The following is an 18,454-nucleotide window of genomic DNA, read 5'->3' on the forward strand; positions in this document are numbered from 1 at the left end:
GCCTTGGTTTGCGACAAAAGTGGAAATATTTTAAGAGCGAAAACATATATGTCGAGAGACAGATTATTCGCCGGACAGAATTTACGAATATTTTTATTTTTAAAAAAATTTTTAATTTCGCGAAATGATAATGAATTATAGAATCATCATGTCGATCTTATCACGTTCAATGCTGATGATTATTTTTCGTTAGTTCAGGCCAGGTAAAAAATTTTTTAAATTAATTTAATTTTTAATGAATTCTCTAAACTCAAGAAAGAATATTATATACACATAATTGTTAGATGACTTTATTCCATATTAATGATTAAAATGGAATCTATAGGGGATACCGGAGAAGGAGATTGTTGTTTTACGAGGGGGAGAGAAAAAATGCGCGAAGACTGCGCCGGATGTTACTGAAAAAATACCATCGTTTTTATTCTCTATTAATAAAATTATAATTCTTACGTCTCTCTATAAGCGAATTAAATCGCGATGGGTTCTCGTCAGCCGAAGAAGGCGTCGTCGCTGGATCCCTCGGGCGTGCAATTCTGTAGCAACGACGTCGGATTCGACATGTCGTTGACGACGTCGCCCCCGACAACGCCGTTGCCGCCGTTTCCGGTTCGCGGCGGCTTCACATCCTGGTTTTGCGAGGACGTATCGTAGACACCGCGAGTCGCCGTCTGTTGCTGCTGATTTTGCGAATTGATCTCGTTGTAGACGAGCTCCTGGATCTTGAGTCGTACGAACATCTGTCTGTCCAGAGGCAGACTCCTTAGGGGATTCCGGACGCTCATGAGGAAGTGATAGGTGTCGTCCTCGTCCTCGGAACCGATCGCCAGCCTTTTCTGCAGCGACTCGTATCGTTTCCGATCTATTTCCACCCCGTAATCGTTATCGATCGCGTCCATGAACGTCCGCTTCCGGCCGATGATCTTGCTCATTTTCGGCGGCGGCATCACCTGATGCAGGCCATCGTCATTGGACAGCAACGACTGGCAGGAATCGCCGTCCAGATCGTCGAACTGCGTCTCCTCGTGGCCTTCGAGGATGTCGATCTGCGGCTCGATCTGGGTGCCATCGGGCGACGAGCGCATACCGATCTGGCCTATGCAGTTTTGCGACAGGGCGCAGCCAATCACTCTGGAGTTCATTTGGTCCCGCAGGAAGAACAGGCTCTTAAACCAGACCCACTTGGAGTCGTGCTCGGTGCCGCCGCCACCGTCGCACTTACCCCGATAAGTCTTCTTCAGCTCGTTCCGGAAGTTGTCGCGGAGGTGTTTCCATTTAGACTTGGCTACGTCAGCTGGAACATAAAGAAAAACGCTGCGTTTCTATAATGCAACTTACAAATCATTGTCTGCTCCGGAAACTTGAAGATTCCGAAAGCTGTAAGACTATACAGAAATTTAGCTACCAGTACATCAAAGAATTAAAAACCTAGTCTCTTATGCAAGTCAACAGAGAATGATTGATGTTTATTGATGGTGAATCAATAACTAAGTTTGTACTTTCATCTCTTTTCAACATGTTTGTTCGGCATGATAGCGCGCACGTGCGTGACACGCTTATCAAAAAGAAAAAAAATTTGCATAAGCCCAATCTTGTATACACAGTGGCATCAGTGTGCGACCTGGCGGTGCTTCGAGCGAACTAGCAGCCTATCTCTTTCTCCGGTCGGGTTCTCCTCTCGCGGAGACGCGTAACTATCGACCTGTTCCGGCGAACAGGTCCTCTGGTCGCCTCGGCTCTGTTCGATTTCTCGTCGTCTTTACCGACGTCTTTTTACGATCCTCTCTCCATCAGCCTCGCCGGCTCTCCTATCCGAGATACGCACTATAGATACACCGCGTACATTCGAGGTACCTTGAGCGATTTCGGGGGTACTCGCGAATACAATGTACGAACCTGACGACCAATCGACTCGTATCCCACCCACCCACCCATCGAGCGGTCGACCAATCTCGCGAACAACCATCTCCACACGTGCGCACATAATATGCATATACAAACGTATTTACAAGGACGAATGCGTGGCTGGAAAGAGAGAGAAATAGAGAGAGAGAGATCATCATTCATCTAATGCGCGGGGCCGGTTCTCTCTACTCACTCGATACCTCGCAGGCCCTCGCGATCTCCCGCCACATCTTCAGTATGACATCGCGATTGTGATAGTTGACATTCTTCTGGTCCCAGATCGCGGGTCTTGCGTGCACCTCGCTGATGAGCCGCTGAAGGTCCATCGTCATCGCGCTCCTACGTCCGCCGGCGGCGTTGCATCGCCGTGGCGAGCCGCGTTTGCCGGCGCGTCGATTGAGAAGCGTGACGGTGCCGGAGGTAGTGCCGACGGAGGAGGCGGCCGCCGCACGCGTGCCGCTTCCTCCTCCGACGCGCGGCTGACCGACTTCCCCGCTGACGGCCGCCGAAGAGGCGTGCTGCTGCTCCGAGGAGGAGGCGGCGAGGTGGTGGCGGCTTCTCGGTTTATCGACCCGCGCCGCCACCGAGTTATCCGATAGCCCCCCTGCGTTGTTGTCCTCGGCGACGTCAGCGTCAGGCTCGAGGACGACGCAGTCGGCTGCGTCGGCCGGGCTGCTCTCGGTTACGTTATTGCTACCGCTCGGTGTGACAAGGGTAGCGCTGCTCCGGGTGGAAGAGGCGACGCCGGTCGCGTCGTCGTTGCTCGCAGGAAGCCGTTGACGCCTTCTCTTCTTCCTCTTGCGTCTCGCGACGCGGCAGGTGGTGGCGACGACGCTCGACGAGTTGGCGGCGGTGGTCGTAGAGGTGCTCGCGGTGACAGCGGTGGTAGTTGCGATGCTCGCGGCGAAGCCGAGCCGAGCGGACGAGCGTAAGCGGCACGAATCCAGGGCTATATCCTCGTCGGCTCGTGCGCGCGTGTCGTCCATACACGCGCGCGGGCCAGCCGGAAAGGACGCGGCGCACAGACACGAGGCGCAGGCGAGGCAAGCCGAGACGATGACTGGTGATCCTGATGATCCTGATGCCGCGCTTGAGACGACGCTGAAGAGAGTACGAAGCCGACGATGAAGATGGATTCAATGTCGGGTCCTCGTCCTCGCGACGAGAGGATACAAGAGGAGAACGCGGAGCGGGTACAAGCGCACGTACGCACACACACGCTCCGACGATGTAGTGCTACTCGCGCGCGTCGTGGCCAGCCGCGAGGCCTTCGGCTCCGCTCGACCCCGGCGCTCGGTCCCGCTCGGCACCGCTCGGCGTGACTCGGCTTGACTCAGCGCGTCTCCGCGTCTCGGCGCGACTCCGCGCGGCGCGGATCGCGCGCGTGCAAGAGAAGGAAAGAGGGTCAGGAGTTCGGGACGACGACGCCGAGCGAGTAAACTACCATCGGCTTCGGCAAGCCGCGCAGGAGCGTGCGAGCTATTCCGGAGCGGATAATCTCGGAGTACTTAATTAAGCTTCTATATAATTAAGATTCGAGAAGCGAAAGTGAATATTAACTGATCGAATTAGCAAATGAAAACAATATCGTGTAGTTTCACTGATTAATTTATCAACCCCCAACAGCGAAATTACTTTCTCCAGCTTCCGGAAACTTTATGAAAAGGAATTGTTGCATCGAGAGCGAATGCTCCTTTGACAATGAAATAACTTTGTTTCGCGTTCTACAAATTATTAATATCAAAATTGTTTAATATCATTAATTTAATTATTTTTTTTAGATCAAATATCATGCTTATAACAAAATTTAAATTAATTAGGCAAAATAATATGTATAATTAAAACTCTTCCCAGAAAATATTCTCCATCTTCATCAGTTTGAATATCAATCTCAATATCTATCAGTTGTTTGCTATTGCTATTTTTTTAAATTGAATCTACCGGAGAAATTATCCACTTCGGAACATTTCGCACGAGCAACGCGTATTTCGGCAAAATGCTGAAATGCGGCGCCTTGGTGGATCCGCTACTGAATGGGTGTGCGGCTGCAGTCGGCCTCGCTACAAAGCGGCGCAGCGCATCCGCTCAGCTCGGCTTTATCGCGGCGCGGCGGAGCCTCCGCGTCGAGACAAACATGCTCGTCGTTCTCTCGTTAGCGCGATTCCGCTCGGCCCCGCTCGGTTTGACTCGGACAGCTTCGGCATGGGCCGTGGCAATCCGCATAATGTCCAGCATCCAATCTGCAATTCGGCTGCTGGAGCCTTCTCGCGGCCGTGATTTCTCAGCTCGAAGGCCGAACGGAAAAACTCGATGCAAATAAAAAAAAAATGTTATGAGAAAAATTACTCGAGAATAATTTATATTACTTCTTGAATCTCTAAGCTAAAATCGGCATAAATAATTATAGAATTATTTTATTATATATAATACATTATATATTATATATAATTATATAATTATATAATTTTACAATAAATAATTTTATAATTGTAATGATACTTTTTTCGTATATCGATGATACAGATAGATTGAGATATAGATGGATTGATGTTTTATTTTATACATAAGACGCCATTATGTAAATGTCGCGAATTACTAGGCTCAAGATTGTTCGTTACTTAGATACTTTAGATACTCTGATTAAATTGTCGCGTCCCACTAAATCAATTGAGCGTAGAGCGCGAAAATGACAGACGCTCCACATTGCGCAGCATCTGTACAAATACGAGTTAATTTTGTTCATTGATAGAGACACAGCGAAGCCGAGACGGCGGTACTTCTTACTTCACTCCCCCCATTAAGTAACCTTGTTCCATACGATCTTGCTACATGATTCGCATTTCTATTAATAGTAGTTTCGATCGCGAAGTATCCAAGGATCTATATCGATATGTAAAGTAAAGGATTCGCGAATTCGTGCAAGGTCTGATGCAGTCGTGAGAAATCGAGATTTATTTTCATGCCGAGAGAGCAACCGCGTTATCTGAATTTTATATCTTGCCAAGGAGATGTAAAGATCATGGGAGCAAATATATATACGCGAAAATCCACACACGATCCGGAGGAAAAATTCACGATACTCTGACAGACATAAAAAAAATATGACGTATAGAAATACTTGATTTTAACTTTAAAATCCGGACAAAATCCGTTTTCTTTTTTTTTCGAAGCAATTTTATTTTGACGTCCGATTCGGAGGTAACTAATTTCCCTCGAACTCGACATCTTTCGCGACATCAGCGATTTTCATAAAGCGCAATTTGACTGCGTGTTTACTCTCGCCGTATATAATCTCACTGAACTTTATATCTCTCCATTTTGTCGCGTTTCTCCGAATTTTCCCCATATACAGACGACTCGTCTCGCGCCGCGTAACTAATCAGCGCCCAACTTGAAGTAATCTGTCGACGTGTCTCTCATATCAGTTTCCGCCTAGTCGGCAAATACAAAGAGACCGAAGGAAAAGGGGAAAATCCCCGCTAGTTACATCTGCTTTTGTCTCCGCGCGAAACGTTTCGGATTAATAATACCGTGCTGAATGTGGGCTCAACAGCTGAGCCAAACTTTGATTTGCACCGGCATGATTTCGAGATAAAGTTATGTACCCCTCGCTTAAGACTGCTACTATCACACGAAACTTTGACACTTCAAATTGAGAGGACATACAAAATGTGAATAATTGTTGTATCTTGACAATCGAAAATTAGTCCTTTAAATTACGCGTTAATATCTCAAAGATATGAAACTTTTCTCATATAGTTGCGAACAGAGAGATTCATCTTATTGAAAAAAAATTAACTATCAAATTTGAAAACTTATAATTTTGTATCCATAATGGATGCTGCTAATTTAGTGATACCTCCTAACCGTAAAATTAGATCAACTGCAATGTCATATTCAATCAAAACTCTCTACCGTACGGTAGAAATCAGATTTCTGGCAACTTTCCGTAAATTCGACGAGTCAGCTTCATGCCCAGATGCATCAGCGATATCTGCGGGACACGACATAGCAAGCGACAATGCAGTTCATAATCCTTCGGCATGCAGGTATCACGATCAATAGTAGGCAGCGACGTCGGATACTAGATACGCAAAGACGGACAATAGCGCGGTTTGCTCTCGGTTCGGCTCTATATAGAGTATCTGATCTAGTATGTGAAGCATATGTATATAAGCCAGATAGGTATGCCTCGGCATCATCGCGGATAATGCAAGCATGCGTCTGTCGCGAATCGTCAACCTCTCGACAACTGAGATATTACGAACCATTGCGAATTTTAAAGCTAGAATTCGCAAGAATGGCAAATCTTAAAATACATACATATATGCATATATATCTCTTTCCTTCAAAAGTTTATGTAATTTATAGACACACAAATCCGACACACATACAGAAATTGTTTATTATAAGAATTAGAGAGATAAATGTTTTTATATAAAGAATATATATAATATTACATATATAAAAAATTGCAATTTGAGTGAGAAGAAGAGGATTTCATATAGAAATGCTTTTTACTTTATGTAACGTTATACAAATTTACATTTTGAATGTTGTTTTAGCAATATAAATGTACGAGTACATTGACTAAATCTTATACTCTATGAACGTCAGTTAAATTTATATGGATAAATAGAAGCTTCTGTGTGTATCCAGATACACCTGGTAACAGGCAGCCTTCGTCGCATAAGCGTATTAATGTACAATGTTCACTAGGGTAAAGAGATATGTGCTATTAGAATTTTGCAAATTCCTGGTATTAAATTAATTCTTCTTCATCAATAAAATGCAATGATAAATGAATAGGTAGCGCGCGTTACGTAAAAATTAATTATCAAATTACATTAAATTAATCATAAAATATACATTTAATATATAAATATATTAAAATATATATGTATTAAAGTATATACTAAATTTTATATATATAAAATATTTTTTTAAATACATATATATTTTAACATATTTTCTACGAAATTATTGACTGTTCTCTCTTTCTCTCTCTCTCTCTCTCTCTCTCTCTCTCTCTGCGCTATTAATATATTATGACTTCCATTAGAAATTTTCAGTTCAGTGATTCAAAGATCAAAAGGCATCAGTAATCGACAAGAGCAATTAGATACAGCGGGATGGATAAAACGAGGTATCGGAATATTAGTATTAGCACACCTGGTATTATCGATCTGGCGATCCGTGCTCGCGATATCCGCGCAATATTGCATATGTATAAACAAGAGCGTCGCGTACACTTCTCGCGATATCCCCAGAGACCACCCCATGGATTTTCATGGAGCCATCTCTATGCAGATTGCGCTATCGCCGGTTCGCGAGGTCGATGATACAACAGCGCCAAGATGCGACGTGCCCAGGAAACTTGGCCAAGTTTAATAAGATTAAGCGGCACGAGTTGTGCACGCCAAGTTGCGGCTAACAATGTCGTAAATAATGCATTGATCGATACTTTAGATAGGCTCAACGCTACTCGTCCCTCGCCTGTCGAAACTAACTGTAGTTTGCTTCTGTGAATACGGAATGCATTGTAAAATATTTTTCTGCTCTCTCTCTCTCTCTCTCTCTCTCTCTCTCTCTCTCTCTTTCTCAATTTTACATACTTGTAAATTTTATGTCTTTATTATCGTGATAATTATATTATTCGTATAAAGATATTTCCTGGACAGATTAAACTGTCAAGATTTATAATCAAAATATCGTTTATCAATGATAATTATTTTGTGAAACATTAAACGGCGCTTATCGTTCAGTTGTTGCAGTATTGTTGAATGGTAAAGATAAAAATATTTAATGTTATGTATTATATTGAATGAGAATAATTTATTCACTTTCGAGAATATTTTATGTTGACAAATCAATTAATGTTAGGAAGAAAATCATATACCTTGTTGCGAATTACTTGAGATTTATTAAAATAACGAAATGCATATAAATCGATTATCATAATATAATTATCGCAAAACTAAATGCTAGTATTAAAAAAAGGATTTTATTAAAATATTATATTAAAAATATTATACAAAAATATTATATATCATATAAATATTATATAAAAATATATATATGATATAATATCTTTTTATATATAGGTGATAAAAAGATTATACTCAGTAATTCAAACGTAAAAATTCGTATTTAATTTTTGGAAGAACTTTTGCTATTATAACTTTCCTATTTTAGAATAGGGTATTTTAAAAATAAATGAGAAGTTCTTAAAATGAGAATTCATAATTTTTCTTGCACGTATCCAAGTTATTAAACCATTCGTCAATGATCGTCAAATTTGGTCGCGGAAACTTATTATTCCACTCGTCGATTTTCTCACCGAAAATCTTTAGAGAACGCTCCTCAATGCCTGTCAATATACGGTTTCGGAAAATTGTTGTGACTACTTTAGTCAGAATGTTTAAAACGGGATCCAAAAGATGACCCTCAAATTTAATGTCGTATTTTCTGCGGAAAAAAACAAAGGTGTCGTATCGATCAAAACTATATGTATAAAATTCATACTTATATAACTTATAGTAACTTATAAATAGTACGCAATTATAAATTAAATTAAATTTGTAAACTCGTAAAATTAATTTATGTATTATATTAAAATTTTCGATCGATACTTTATCGTTGAGCGTCAACTGAAAGTGAGATACCTCACTTGCGAATACAAATATCGATAATTAAATTCGAAAATCAATAAGACACGATCTGTAAGAGTTGAAATAAAGTTCGACGACAATTTTTATAGGGTGATTATTGTTTTTCGATTAAAACCGACGATTATCAATCTATAATTTCAGATACCGCGTTATGATTATTATCTGCTTGCCATTTTGATCCTGATCACCTGCTCAATATTGCAAATTTATCACAATCGCGAAAACAATTCGCTATCACCATGAATCGATGCAATTTGATTTATGACATCGAGAATTGATAAACATTTCATCGCACTCGATATTTACGTGATCGGGTTCTTCTTCTACATGTTTCGTTTGTCGTACTATGCGCGAAAGGTATAGAGAAAATGTAAACAGCAATATTTACCTAACTTCCGAAAACTTGATGGAATCGAGATATATATAATAATCAACCATATCAATCCTCGATACAATGTTAACGTCCAGGTCGTAGAAACGGCCATATACGTTACCATACCTCTTGTAATAAAGGTATTTGAGAGCATATTCGTAGCTACACTGAAAATTATACAAATAAAGATCAAGAAATATACTTCTTTGTTTTAAAAATTGTTGCAACGTTTTAATATTGATTAGCGTTATTGTATCTGTCTCGTTTTATTACATCCAAAACGTCAAATCCAAGATTCATATCCAACGTTAAAGTTTTGTTCTTGTATATTCCAAGTACTCGTTTGGTACGTTTGATTGTTGATAAATTTTGCAACTTTCCTTCCGTAAGATCGATACTTCCTTTAAATTTTCCAGGCTAAAATATTTTTTATATATATATGTATATGTATTGTGTTGGCTGTATCTCTTTCAAAGATATATTTTGATTATTTATAAATAAACGTTTAATTTTTTCTATCAAAATTAGAAAACATGATAATCAGAAAAAAAAACAAAATCTATTATATAGTTGAATAATTACTTACCAATTTTGGCAAAAGACTTTCGGAAATACTTGCTACTTCCGTTGGATCTAACCCATTTTCCAAAATAAATTTACGTATAACCGGTAGCAAAGCATCGATTTTCTCATCAAGAATCACTACTTTCTTTCCGTCATTTGTAGAAGTAAAACTGTACAATATAGAAATGTGTACGCGTGTCGAATGTTTCATTCATAACTCGTTCAAATTGAACTTAAAGCCATAGTTAACTGATATAACTTTCTGATCGTAAGAGAAAAATTTCAAAATTTGTATGAAAAAAATTTAAAGAGTGCATTTATCGTCAAATTAATTGCAAAATCAATTGCAATTCGAGCGATGTTAAAAATATTAAAAGATCAATTGCTACCTAAATTCTCGCTAGCTTAATTCTCGGAATAAAGTTAGATAGATAAAAAATAAAATTACGTGAAGTTGCGAAGATTTATTAGCACACAAAAACTTACAAGCTCTGCTCTTCGAATGCAAGCTCGCTGTACACCAATGCTATGATTGCGAGGAGAAAAACCAATTGTATTCGACAGGCCATGATTGCACTGAACATTCAACTACTGGGCGACTTGACAATTTCCTCTATTTTTATTCTCAATCCCTACTATCTGATTATGTCTTATCGATTTGACTTTAACCGGTAGCGATAGCAAGTCTAATTAGGTATCATGAAACTGAGAGATTTCGTAATCTATAGATTACCAATTTGTCTATAATAAACATTATCACATAAAAATAGCTATAAATTGGAAATAGAAATCTTACTATATATCAACGTAGATTTATAAGGTTGTACGCTTATAAATGTATAGAATATATATAATAAAACATATAACATATATATTTAAAAAACATTGGAGATAAAAAAATATGTACAAACAATATTGTATTAGAAAGTTTGTATTAGTAAATTACGATGTCCATTTAAGCTCTCATTCAACAATTGATATTTTAAAATATGAGTCAATTTTTTGTGTGGAGCAATTTTACGATTTATCTCATTTAAATACGTTCGAATCGCATGCGAAGCTTCCTTTCGTACAGCGGTCATAATAGTATTCTTGAAGAACGGAGCTATGATATTGGCTATAGCCGTGTTTATCCAATTTACTGATCCATTCTTATTTTCGATTGTCACCTTAATGCGACTATAATAATGAAATATTAGATTATAATTATACATATGGAAGATTTCATTATACGGCTACATATATCATAAGATAAAATCTGCGCTAATATTAATTTTACAATTAACGGAAATTACCTAGGAACTTGTAAGTCGAATTTTTTAAGGGCCAAGATGTAATTTGTTGTGTTGAATGTGATGTTAATTATAGCGCGTACATTTTCCGCTGAAGCTTTAACACGACCCTTAAGATTTCGAATAACTACATTTACGATGTAATCATACGTTCCCTGAATATTAAAAAGTCGCGATAAAATATAATGACACGTAATAATGCAAATAAATATTAATAAATAAAATTTTAAAAATAAAATAAATAAAGTATAGACAAAATAATGCTTAGAAAAATATAAATTTAATCAGCAACTTTTCTTACATGCATTGTTTTTAAAGAGCTATAAATCAAGAATAAAAAGATTAGCTCGAGCTACCTGCAAAAGTTTGAATTCGAAGCCAACGTCCATCTTTAATAATTTGTCTGCGTAAATTAAGGTAGCGTTATTGTGACGCTTCAAATTCGACAAACCTTTCAATATTCCCGACTCCAAAATGAGGTCGGCTTTGTATATCATCGTGTCGGAAAGATTTGGATTTTCCTGGCGACAAAATTAATCACGGCTCAAACATACTTTTATCTTAGTAAAATCGTGATAATTATCGTTATCGCGGGTAATTCAGAGACGAAGCATTTTTTATCGAAATCTAACAAAATAAAGCACATATAGTTGAGTAAGATGTTTAGTTGCTTATCGTTGCGACTGCATTATCTAAATGCTTGCTACGTGAAAACATTAATAAGTTTCTTATAATGGAAAACAAATATCCTTATAACGAAAACAATGTATACTTTATCAGCCATGTTTTGAAAATTCTCAGTTCTCTTAAATTTTCAATATATATAATGACGCGATTTAAAATTGTTTCACGCACACTTAAAATTGAGAGTAATCAATTTTCAATTTTAACTATAACATTTTTGCATGTGATCACTCAATAAATTGATTAACTATTTACTTTCAACATTAACGTATATTTTATTAATAAAATTTACATAATAATTACGTATATTTTATTAATAAAATATATACGTAAATATTAGAAGTAAATAGTTAATCAATTTATTGAGTGATTACATCTGTGAGATATTTATGCAAAAATGTTATAGTTAAAATTGAAAATTGATTATTCTTGATTTTAAATGTGTGCAAGACAATTTTAAATATACGTAATTTTAAATATATGTAAGTATACGTAATATTTTATTAATTATATAGACATAAAATATAAATATTAATAATTATGCTTGTAAGCGTTAAAAGTGTTAATAGAATTTTCAATACTTAAAAATAGAATCTGACTTTATTCGTAAAGTAACTTTGCAAGATTAACATATATCATTAGTACTTTACAAAATAAAATTTATTAGTATTTTCTCAAAGCGTTGCAGATTAAAAAAATATTTCCTCTTTTCATACGAACTATTCTTCAAGTTTGCGATACTATCGAGAGAGATAAATGACTGGATTCGCGCCCGACGCAATCCGGGAAGAATTTGTAAGCATTTGACGTACAACGACATTGAACTTGAGCCCATGCTCGCCTTCTACCGGGTGAAATCTCGGTTTCACTCTCGTCCAAGTTCGCGCGTTAGCCTTCGGAGCGTCAAAAATGAACTCGGCGAAAACGAGGCGAGGGATGACCTCGGCGTTTGACCGTGGTACACCTCGGCCCAAGGTCAACGCTGGAAAGTGTCATACCGGGAATTCACTCTCGCTCTCGTACAAGGCCCAACTCTTCGGTTTCGCTTTCTACTGCCCCGAGGTTAAGCGTGCGCGCACTTTCGCGCAGCGGCTCGCTGACCTCGAATCGCGATTCTGACCCCGAAACCTAGCTTTCTCCCGATTTTCGAGCCGACCTCTCATTCGATTGTGAGCGAACATTCGCGTTCGTTTACCGTAATAACGACTCTCTTACGTGACCGACTGATTTCTTACTGTATACATAGTTGATAAATGATAATGATAATAATATTCGCACGCGCTGATGATTCATTGAATTTATTCAGCAAACAAGAATTTATTCTAATGTGTTACGATGTGTATTTGTTGTTTAATTAAGTGGTTGATATAGTTAATATTTAATTAAATAATCTTATGATTTAATTAATAATTCTAAATTTTAGAGTGGTAGTAAAGAGAGTATTATATATACCATCCACAATTTTTGCTCAGCACGTGGAAGTTTGAGTGGATCCAGACCATGCTTTTTGATCAATTGTGCAATAGAAGGAGTGAAACGATCCACAAGCTTGTTTAAATTAGCATTTCGATTTTTTACTTCGATAATATCCCTATAATTGTTAAAATTTTACATTTATACGATTCTAATTTGATTAGAATGATATTGAATTAAAATTGAATTAAAACGTATTTCATACAATTAAATAAAAAATTGGCAAGCAAATATAAATAATAAATAATTATTATGATTGTACTGCATATATTTAGAAAAAATAGTTTTTAAGATTCGAGAAAAATGTTTGATTTTGGAAAAAATCAAACAAAATTTCCAATAATTTTAATAGTAATGTATAACGATAGTATGTATATATAAAGTGTGTTGTCATTGTGTACTTACCAAGTTTCTAACTCGGCTAAAGTCCGAGTGATAAATAGAACAATAATGTAAACAAACTTCATGGCGATTGTGACAAAACTATATCAATTTCTTTTATGGTCATCTCTTTTATATAAATCTTTCACATAAAATCCGATTACCAGATTATCATATAAGCTCATTGCCGATTATTTATCTCGACAATCATCAATCAAAATAACACATTTTTTCAATTATATTTTTATCACAGATAAAATAGATATCCTCAATACGCAATAACGAATCGAAAGAAGATAAAGAATATTATTGAAGACGCATAATGCACATGAATACGTTGAAAATAAATCATAACAGACACATGTGCAGAGGAAAATGCTATTTTATTAAATATCGTCTAATCAAAACATTCGCAAAATTAGACATTCTATTTATTGTGGTCACATTAAAGTTATAAAATAGTTGAAGAGAGAATCTAATTTATATTATAATTTTATAATATTAAAGCAACACAAGCGCGCGCTACGCGCACACCATTCTTTAATTTTATATTAACAATAATTTTTTAAAAATAATATGAAATTTGTTTGAACTCGATTAATTTTTTTGACAGAAATCAGCTGATTAAAGTATTAATTTGCTAATTCTATTTCAAAATAATATATGTTATAAAAATTAAAATAGTAATATGTTATCACACTTTATCCTCGATTATAATATTTTTTAACAGAAATCAGCTGATAATTGTTAAAATATTAGTTTTAGAGTATTATAACATATCATTTAAAAGATATTTTATTTTATTTTGAACAAATTGATTGATTTTTTCAGTAAATATATTGAACATTTATTAAGATTCATCGTTCTGATATTTAAGAATGGTACGAGAAACCGCGATAATTCAGAAATCGTTGTTCAAGTGCGCTTTTTGAATAAACTGACTTTCGTAAGAACGTACGAAACTACACAAGTGCAATCGTGAGTATAGGTGACTAAAATGTATGAAAGAAAAAGTTGGTCGAAGGATATATTTTTTGCTTCACTTTTTATCTGCGTATCGAGTTTCGGACGTGCGTTTCGAGTTTCTGAGCCGTGCTCACTCGAGCGTGAAGGAATTGGAGATAACGCGACGAGGAATAGAAAAAGACGCGAAATGCTCGGTTTCGAAAGAAAAGGACGCCAAAAGGAATAAAGAAGGACGCGAGATGTTTCGCGAGTAAATGAATCTCTCTTTTTTTTCTTTTTGACAGAATCAGCTGATTAAAACGTTAATTTGCCAATTAAATTTTAAAAATATGTTATAAGAATTAAAATAATAATGTTATAAATGTTATAATTCCTTAAACTCGATTAATATTTTTAACAGTTATCAGCTGATTTCTGTCAAAAAATATCCGAGTTTAAAGTATTATAACATATTATTTATAACATTATTATATTTATTCTTATAACATATTTTTATTTTAAAATTTAATTAGCAAATTAACGTTTTAGTTAGCTGATTTGTCAAAATATATTAAAAGAGCGTTAATTTGCTAATTACATTTTGAAATAATATGTCAAAAAAATTAAAATATTAAAATATGTTGCAAATAAGAGATATGTTATAATACCTTATCCTCGATTAATATTTTTTAACAGTTGATTTCAAAAATTAAACACATATATATATAATAATTTATCTTAATTAATTCATTTCAAGATAATGAATTTGTGATATATATATATATATTTATAACTATATAAAATTAAAAGTATAAAAATAAAGAGGTTAATTTAAATATCAAACAATTCACAAGAATTAAAATAAGAATAAAAAGAAATTTACCAATGCATCTATTATTGCAAATTATATTATAATTATCAGAGAAAAAAGGTTTATTCCTAATATTTTTATCTTATATATATATATATATATATATATATATATATTAAAATATTTCTGATATAATTTTCACAAATACATTACCTTAAAATTTTTTAAAATAATAATTTAACACTCACCAATTTGATGTGCGAAATTGTAGACATAGTTAATCTGTAAAATATAAACGTATAAATATTATATAAAACAATTATAAAAATATTTAAAATATTTCAAATTATTTCGAAATATTTAAAATATTTCAAATTCATTTATAATATTTCAAATCATTTTTTGAAATATTAAAATTAATTTGAAAATTTAAATATATTAATTTAAATATTTCAAAAAATGATGATATTATACGAATAGTTAACTTTGGTTATTTACTTAAAGATATTAAAGCTACATAATTTGCAAAGAAATATTTTTTAAAGAAAGATATAAATAATTATAAAAAATATTTAAATCAAAATATTTTACTATTTATTTTTACTATTAAATATTTTAATTAAAATAATAGTAAAAGAATCTAGTTACGCATTACATAAATAATTATATCTATATATCTCGTAAATATAATACAATATAGAAATTGTATTTTATACATATACAAATATTTATTATTATTAAATTACTAAAAATTATTATATTTATTATTAAATATTCGAAGTATTTCAAAATATAAAATCTAGGATATTTGATTCATTATTATCCCTTTCTAAAAAAAGGCATGTTATTGACATTGTTGTCGCTTTTCTGCGATACTAATTGGCTGTCTCGATTCGCGTTGTGCATTATATTCATAGCATCGAGCAGCTGTCATCGCGAGAGTTAGCAGTGTGTTTGACAGTTTGTCCAAAATAAAATAAAATAAAATAAAAAGTATTATAATATATAGTTATAATATATGTATACTTTATCCGCGATTAATATTTTTTGACGCAGAAATCAGCTAATAACTGTCAAAAATATAAATCGAATTTAAAATATTAAAACATATTATTATTTTATTTTATTTTATTTTGGACAAACTGTCAAACTGCTAACCCTCGCAATGACAGCCTCGATGCTATGAATATAATTTACAATGCATATTGAGGCAGCTAATCAACATCACAAAAAAGAGGCAACTTTTAGGCAGCTTGCGAATACAGAATTATGCGCGATTCCATTTTAAAATCAATGGACTATTTTATTCTCAATTTAGCGTCAATATCTCATAAATGATTAATTTAACGCTGCTATATCTTTTCGCGTATATACAGATTGTTTCGAAATACACTGTGCACAGAGATGAAAATAAAGTTGAAAAAAAATCTATTTTCCGAAAAATTTGGAAATTGTTTGACGTCTCTTCTTTCAGAGACAAGAAGAATTTTCGCAAAAAAAGGAACACTCGATCCATTAGCTTAAAATTAAAATTTCACAGTACAGATTATATATATATATATATATAAACTTACGAGAATTGACTTGACATGCCTTTTTTAAAAAAGGCCTAGAACAACACAAGCTCGCGCAACGCGCGCACTATTCCTCAAATTTATTTATGTTAAAAAGAATTATATAGAAATCAGCTGATAACTGTCAAAAAATATTAACCGAGTTTAAAGTCCTATAACATTTTATTTAAAACATATTATTATTTCAATTTTCATAACATAATATTATTTTAAAATTTATTTAGCAAATTAATGCTTTAATCAGCTGATGTATGTCAAAAATATTAATAAAGCGTAAATTGGTAAATTAAAATTTAAAATAATAATAAATTATAAAAATTAAAATAGTAATATGTTGAAAATAATAAATTATAATGCTTTATCTAGGATTAATATTTTTTCACAGTTATCAGCTGATTTCTGCGTCAAAAAATATTAATCGCGGACAAACTATACATATATTATAACTATATATTATAACATATGATTTTATTTACAACATATTATAATTATAATAATATATTTTAAGTAATATAATATGTTATAATACTTTATCCGCAATTAATATTTTTGACAGAAATCAGCTGATTAAAACGTTAATTTGTTAATTAATTTTTAAAATAAGAATATGTAATAAAATTTATAAAATAATATGCCTTAAATAAAATGTTATAATACTTTAAACTCGATTAAAATTTTTTATCAGCTGATTTCTGTCAAAAAATATTATTCGAGTTTAAAGTATTATAAGATATTATTTATAACATTATTATTTTAATTTTTATAGCATATTTTTATTTGGGCAAGAATATATGTATATAGATTAAAAAATTAACTCCAGCTCGATTATTTAAATATCTCATATTACCTATATGTGTCATATTTAAAAAATTATATTATTAAAGCAAATGAGCTGGGATTATTTCAATCGTTTTAATATCTTATTTGGGCAAGAATATATGTATTTTGATTAAAAAATTAACTCCAGCTCGATTATTTAAATATCTCATATTACCTATATGTGTCATATTTAAAAAATTATATTATTAAAGCAAATGAGCTGGGATTATTTCTTACTAAACTGCATAGTAAAATTAATCAAACATATTTAATATTTTATTGTAATAGATATTATTATTGTGATAAATATTAATCAGAGAAATTCTCATAAAATTCTTTCCATATCATATTGTCCCACGATTACCATGATTTTCAGGGTAAATTTTAAGATAAAATCCTCTGTGTTTATTACTTACAAAATATTATAATTTTAATTATAATAATATGTTGTAGATATGTAAATAATATTATACGAGTATGTTATAATATATTCTTTTAATATAAACTTATTTGTCCGCGATTAATATTTTTTGAAAAAAGCAGCTCATAACTGTCAAAAATATTAATCCAATTTAAAATATTAAAACATATATTATTATTTAATTTAATTTAATTTTGGTTAAACTGTCAAACTGCTGATCCTCGCGATGATTGTCAACAATAATTGCGGGAATCGATTTAACATGTTTTTTTTTAGAAAAGGATCAGCGATCAGCTGATTTCTGTATCATTCTTTTTAACATAAAATTGAAGAATAACGCGCGCTTGTATTGTTCTAGTACAATGTAAAATGTGGATCATTATCGCGAAGATAAATGAATAATCTCACAAATAACAAATGAAAGTTAAATAAATTATAAATTATATTTACCCTATCGTTGCTACGCCGTTGCCCGATGCCTCCCCGGGCCTCCGACCTCTCACTCTCTCTCTCTCTCTCCGAGTCGTTCCGTTTTTTTTTTTTA

The 18,454-nt window shown here is 33.9% G+C and overlaps 3 protein-coding genes across 3 annotated transcripts; all 3 read right to left on the minus strand.

The window, feature by feature from the left end:
* Positions 1-400: 400 nt before the first annotated feature.
* LOC145938477 (uncharacterized) lies at positions 401-3,571 on the minus strand. The gene is made up of 2 exons (XM_083042151.1): positions 2,096-3,571; positions 401-1,291 (listed from the first exon to the last, which is right to left on the minus strand). Exons 1-2 carry the CDS (start codon positions 2,886-2,888, stop codon positions 489-491), a joined length of 1,596 nt encoding a protein of 531 aa, XP_082898277.1. The 5' UTR covers positions 2,889-3,571; the 3' UTR covers positions 401-488.
* A 5,445-nt stretch (positions 3,572-9,016) lies between these two features.
* LOC145938483 (uncharacterized) lies at positions 9,017-10,134 on the minus strand. The gene is made up of 3 exons (XM_083042160.1): positions 9,997-10,134; positions 9,533-9,680; positions 9,017-9,363 (listed from the first exon to the last, which is right to left on the minus strand). Exons 1-3 carry the CDS (start codon positions 10,092-10,094, stop codon positions 9,178-9,180), a joined length of 432 nt encoding a protein of 143 aa, XP_082898286.1. The 5' UTR covers positions 10,095-10,134; the 3' UTR covers positions 9,017-9,177.
* A 294-nt stretch (positions 10,135-10,428) lies between these two features.
* LOC145938479 (uncharacterized) lies at positions 10,429-13,467 on the minus strand. Its single transcript, XM_083042154.1, has 5 exons — positions 13,365-13,467; positions 12,939-13,077; positions 11,159-11,323; positions 10,806-10,957; positions 10,429-10,689 (listed from the first exon to the last, which is right to left on the minus strand). The coding sequence occupies exons 1-5, from the start codon at positions 13,424-13,426 to the stop codon at positions 10,431-10,433; spliced, it is 777 nt and encodes a 258-aa protein (XP_082898280.1). The 5' UTR covers positions 13,427-13,467; the 3' UTR covers positions 10,429-10,430.
* Between the last annotated feature and the right edge of the window lie 4,987 nt (positions 13,468-18,454).

This window comes from Prenolepis imparis, unplaced genomic scaffold (genome assembly GCF_030444845.1).
Source record: "Prenolepis imparis isolate NDT839.2.m4 unplaced genomic scaffold, iyPreImpa1.0 SCAF_7, whole genome shotgun sequence".
Taxonomy (NCBI): Eukaryota; Metazoa; Arthropoda; class Insecta; order Hymenoptera; family Formicidae; genus Prenolepis; species Prenolepis imparis.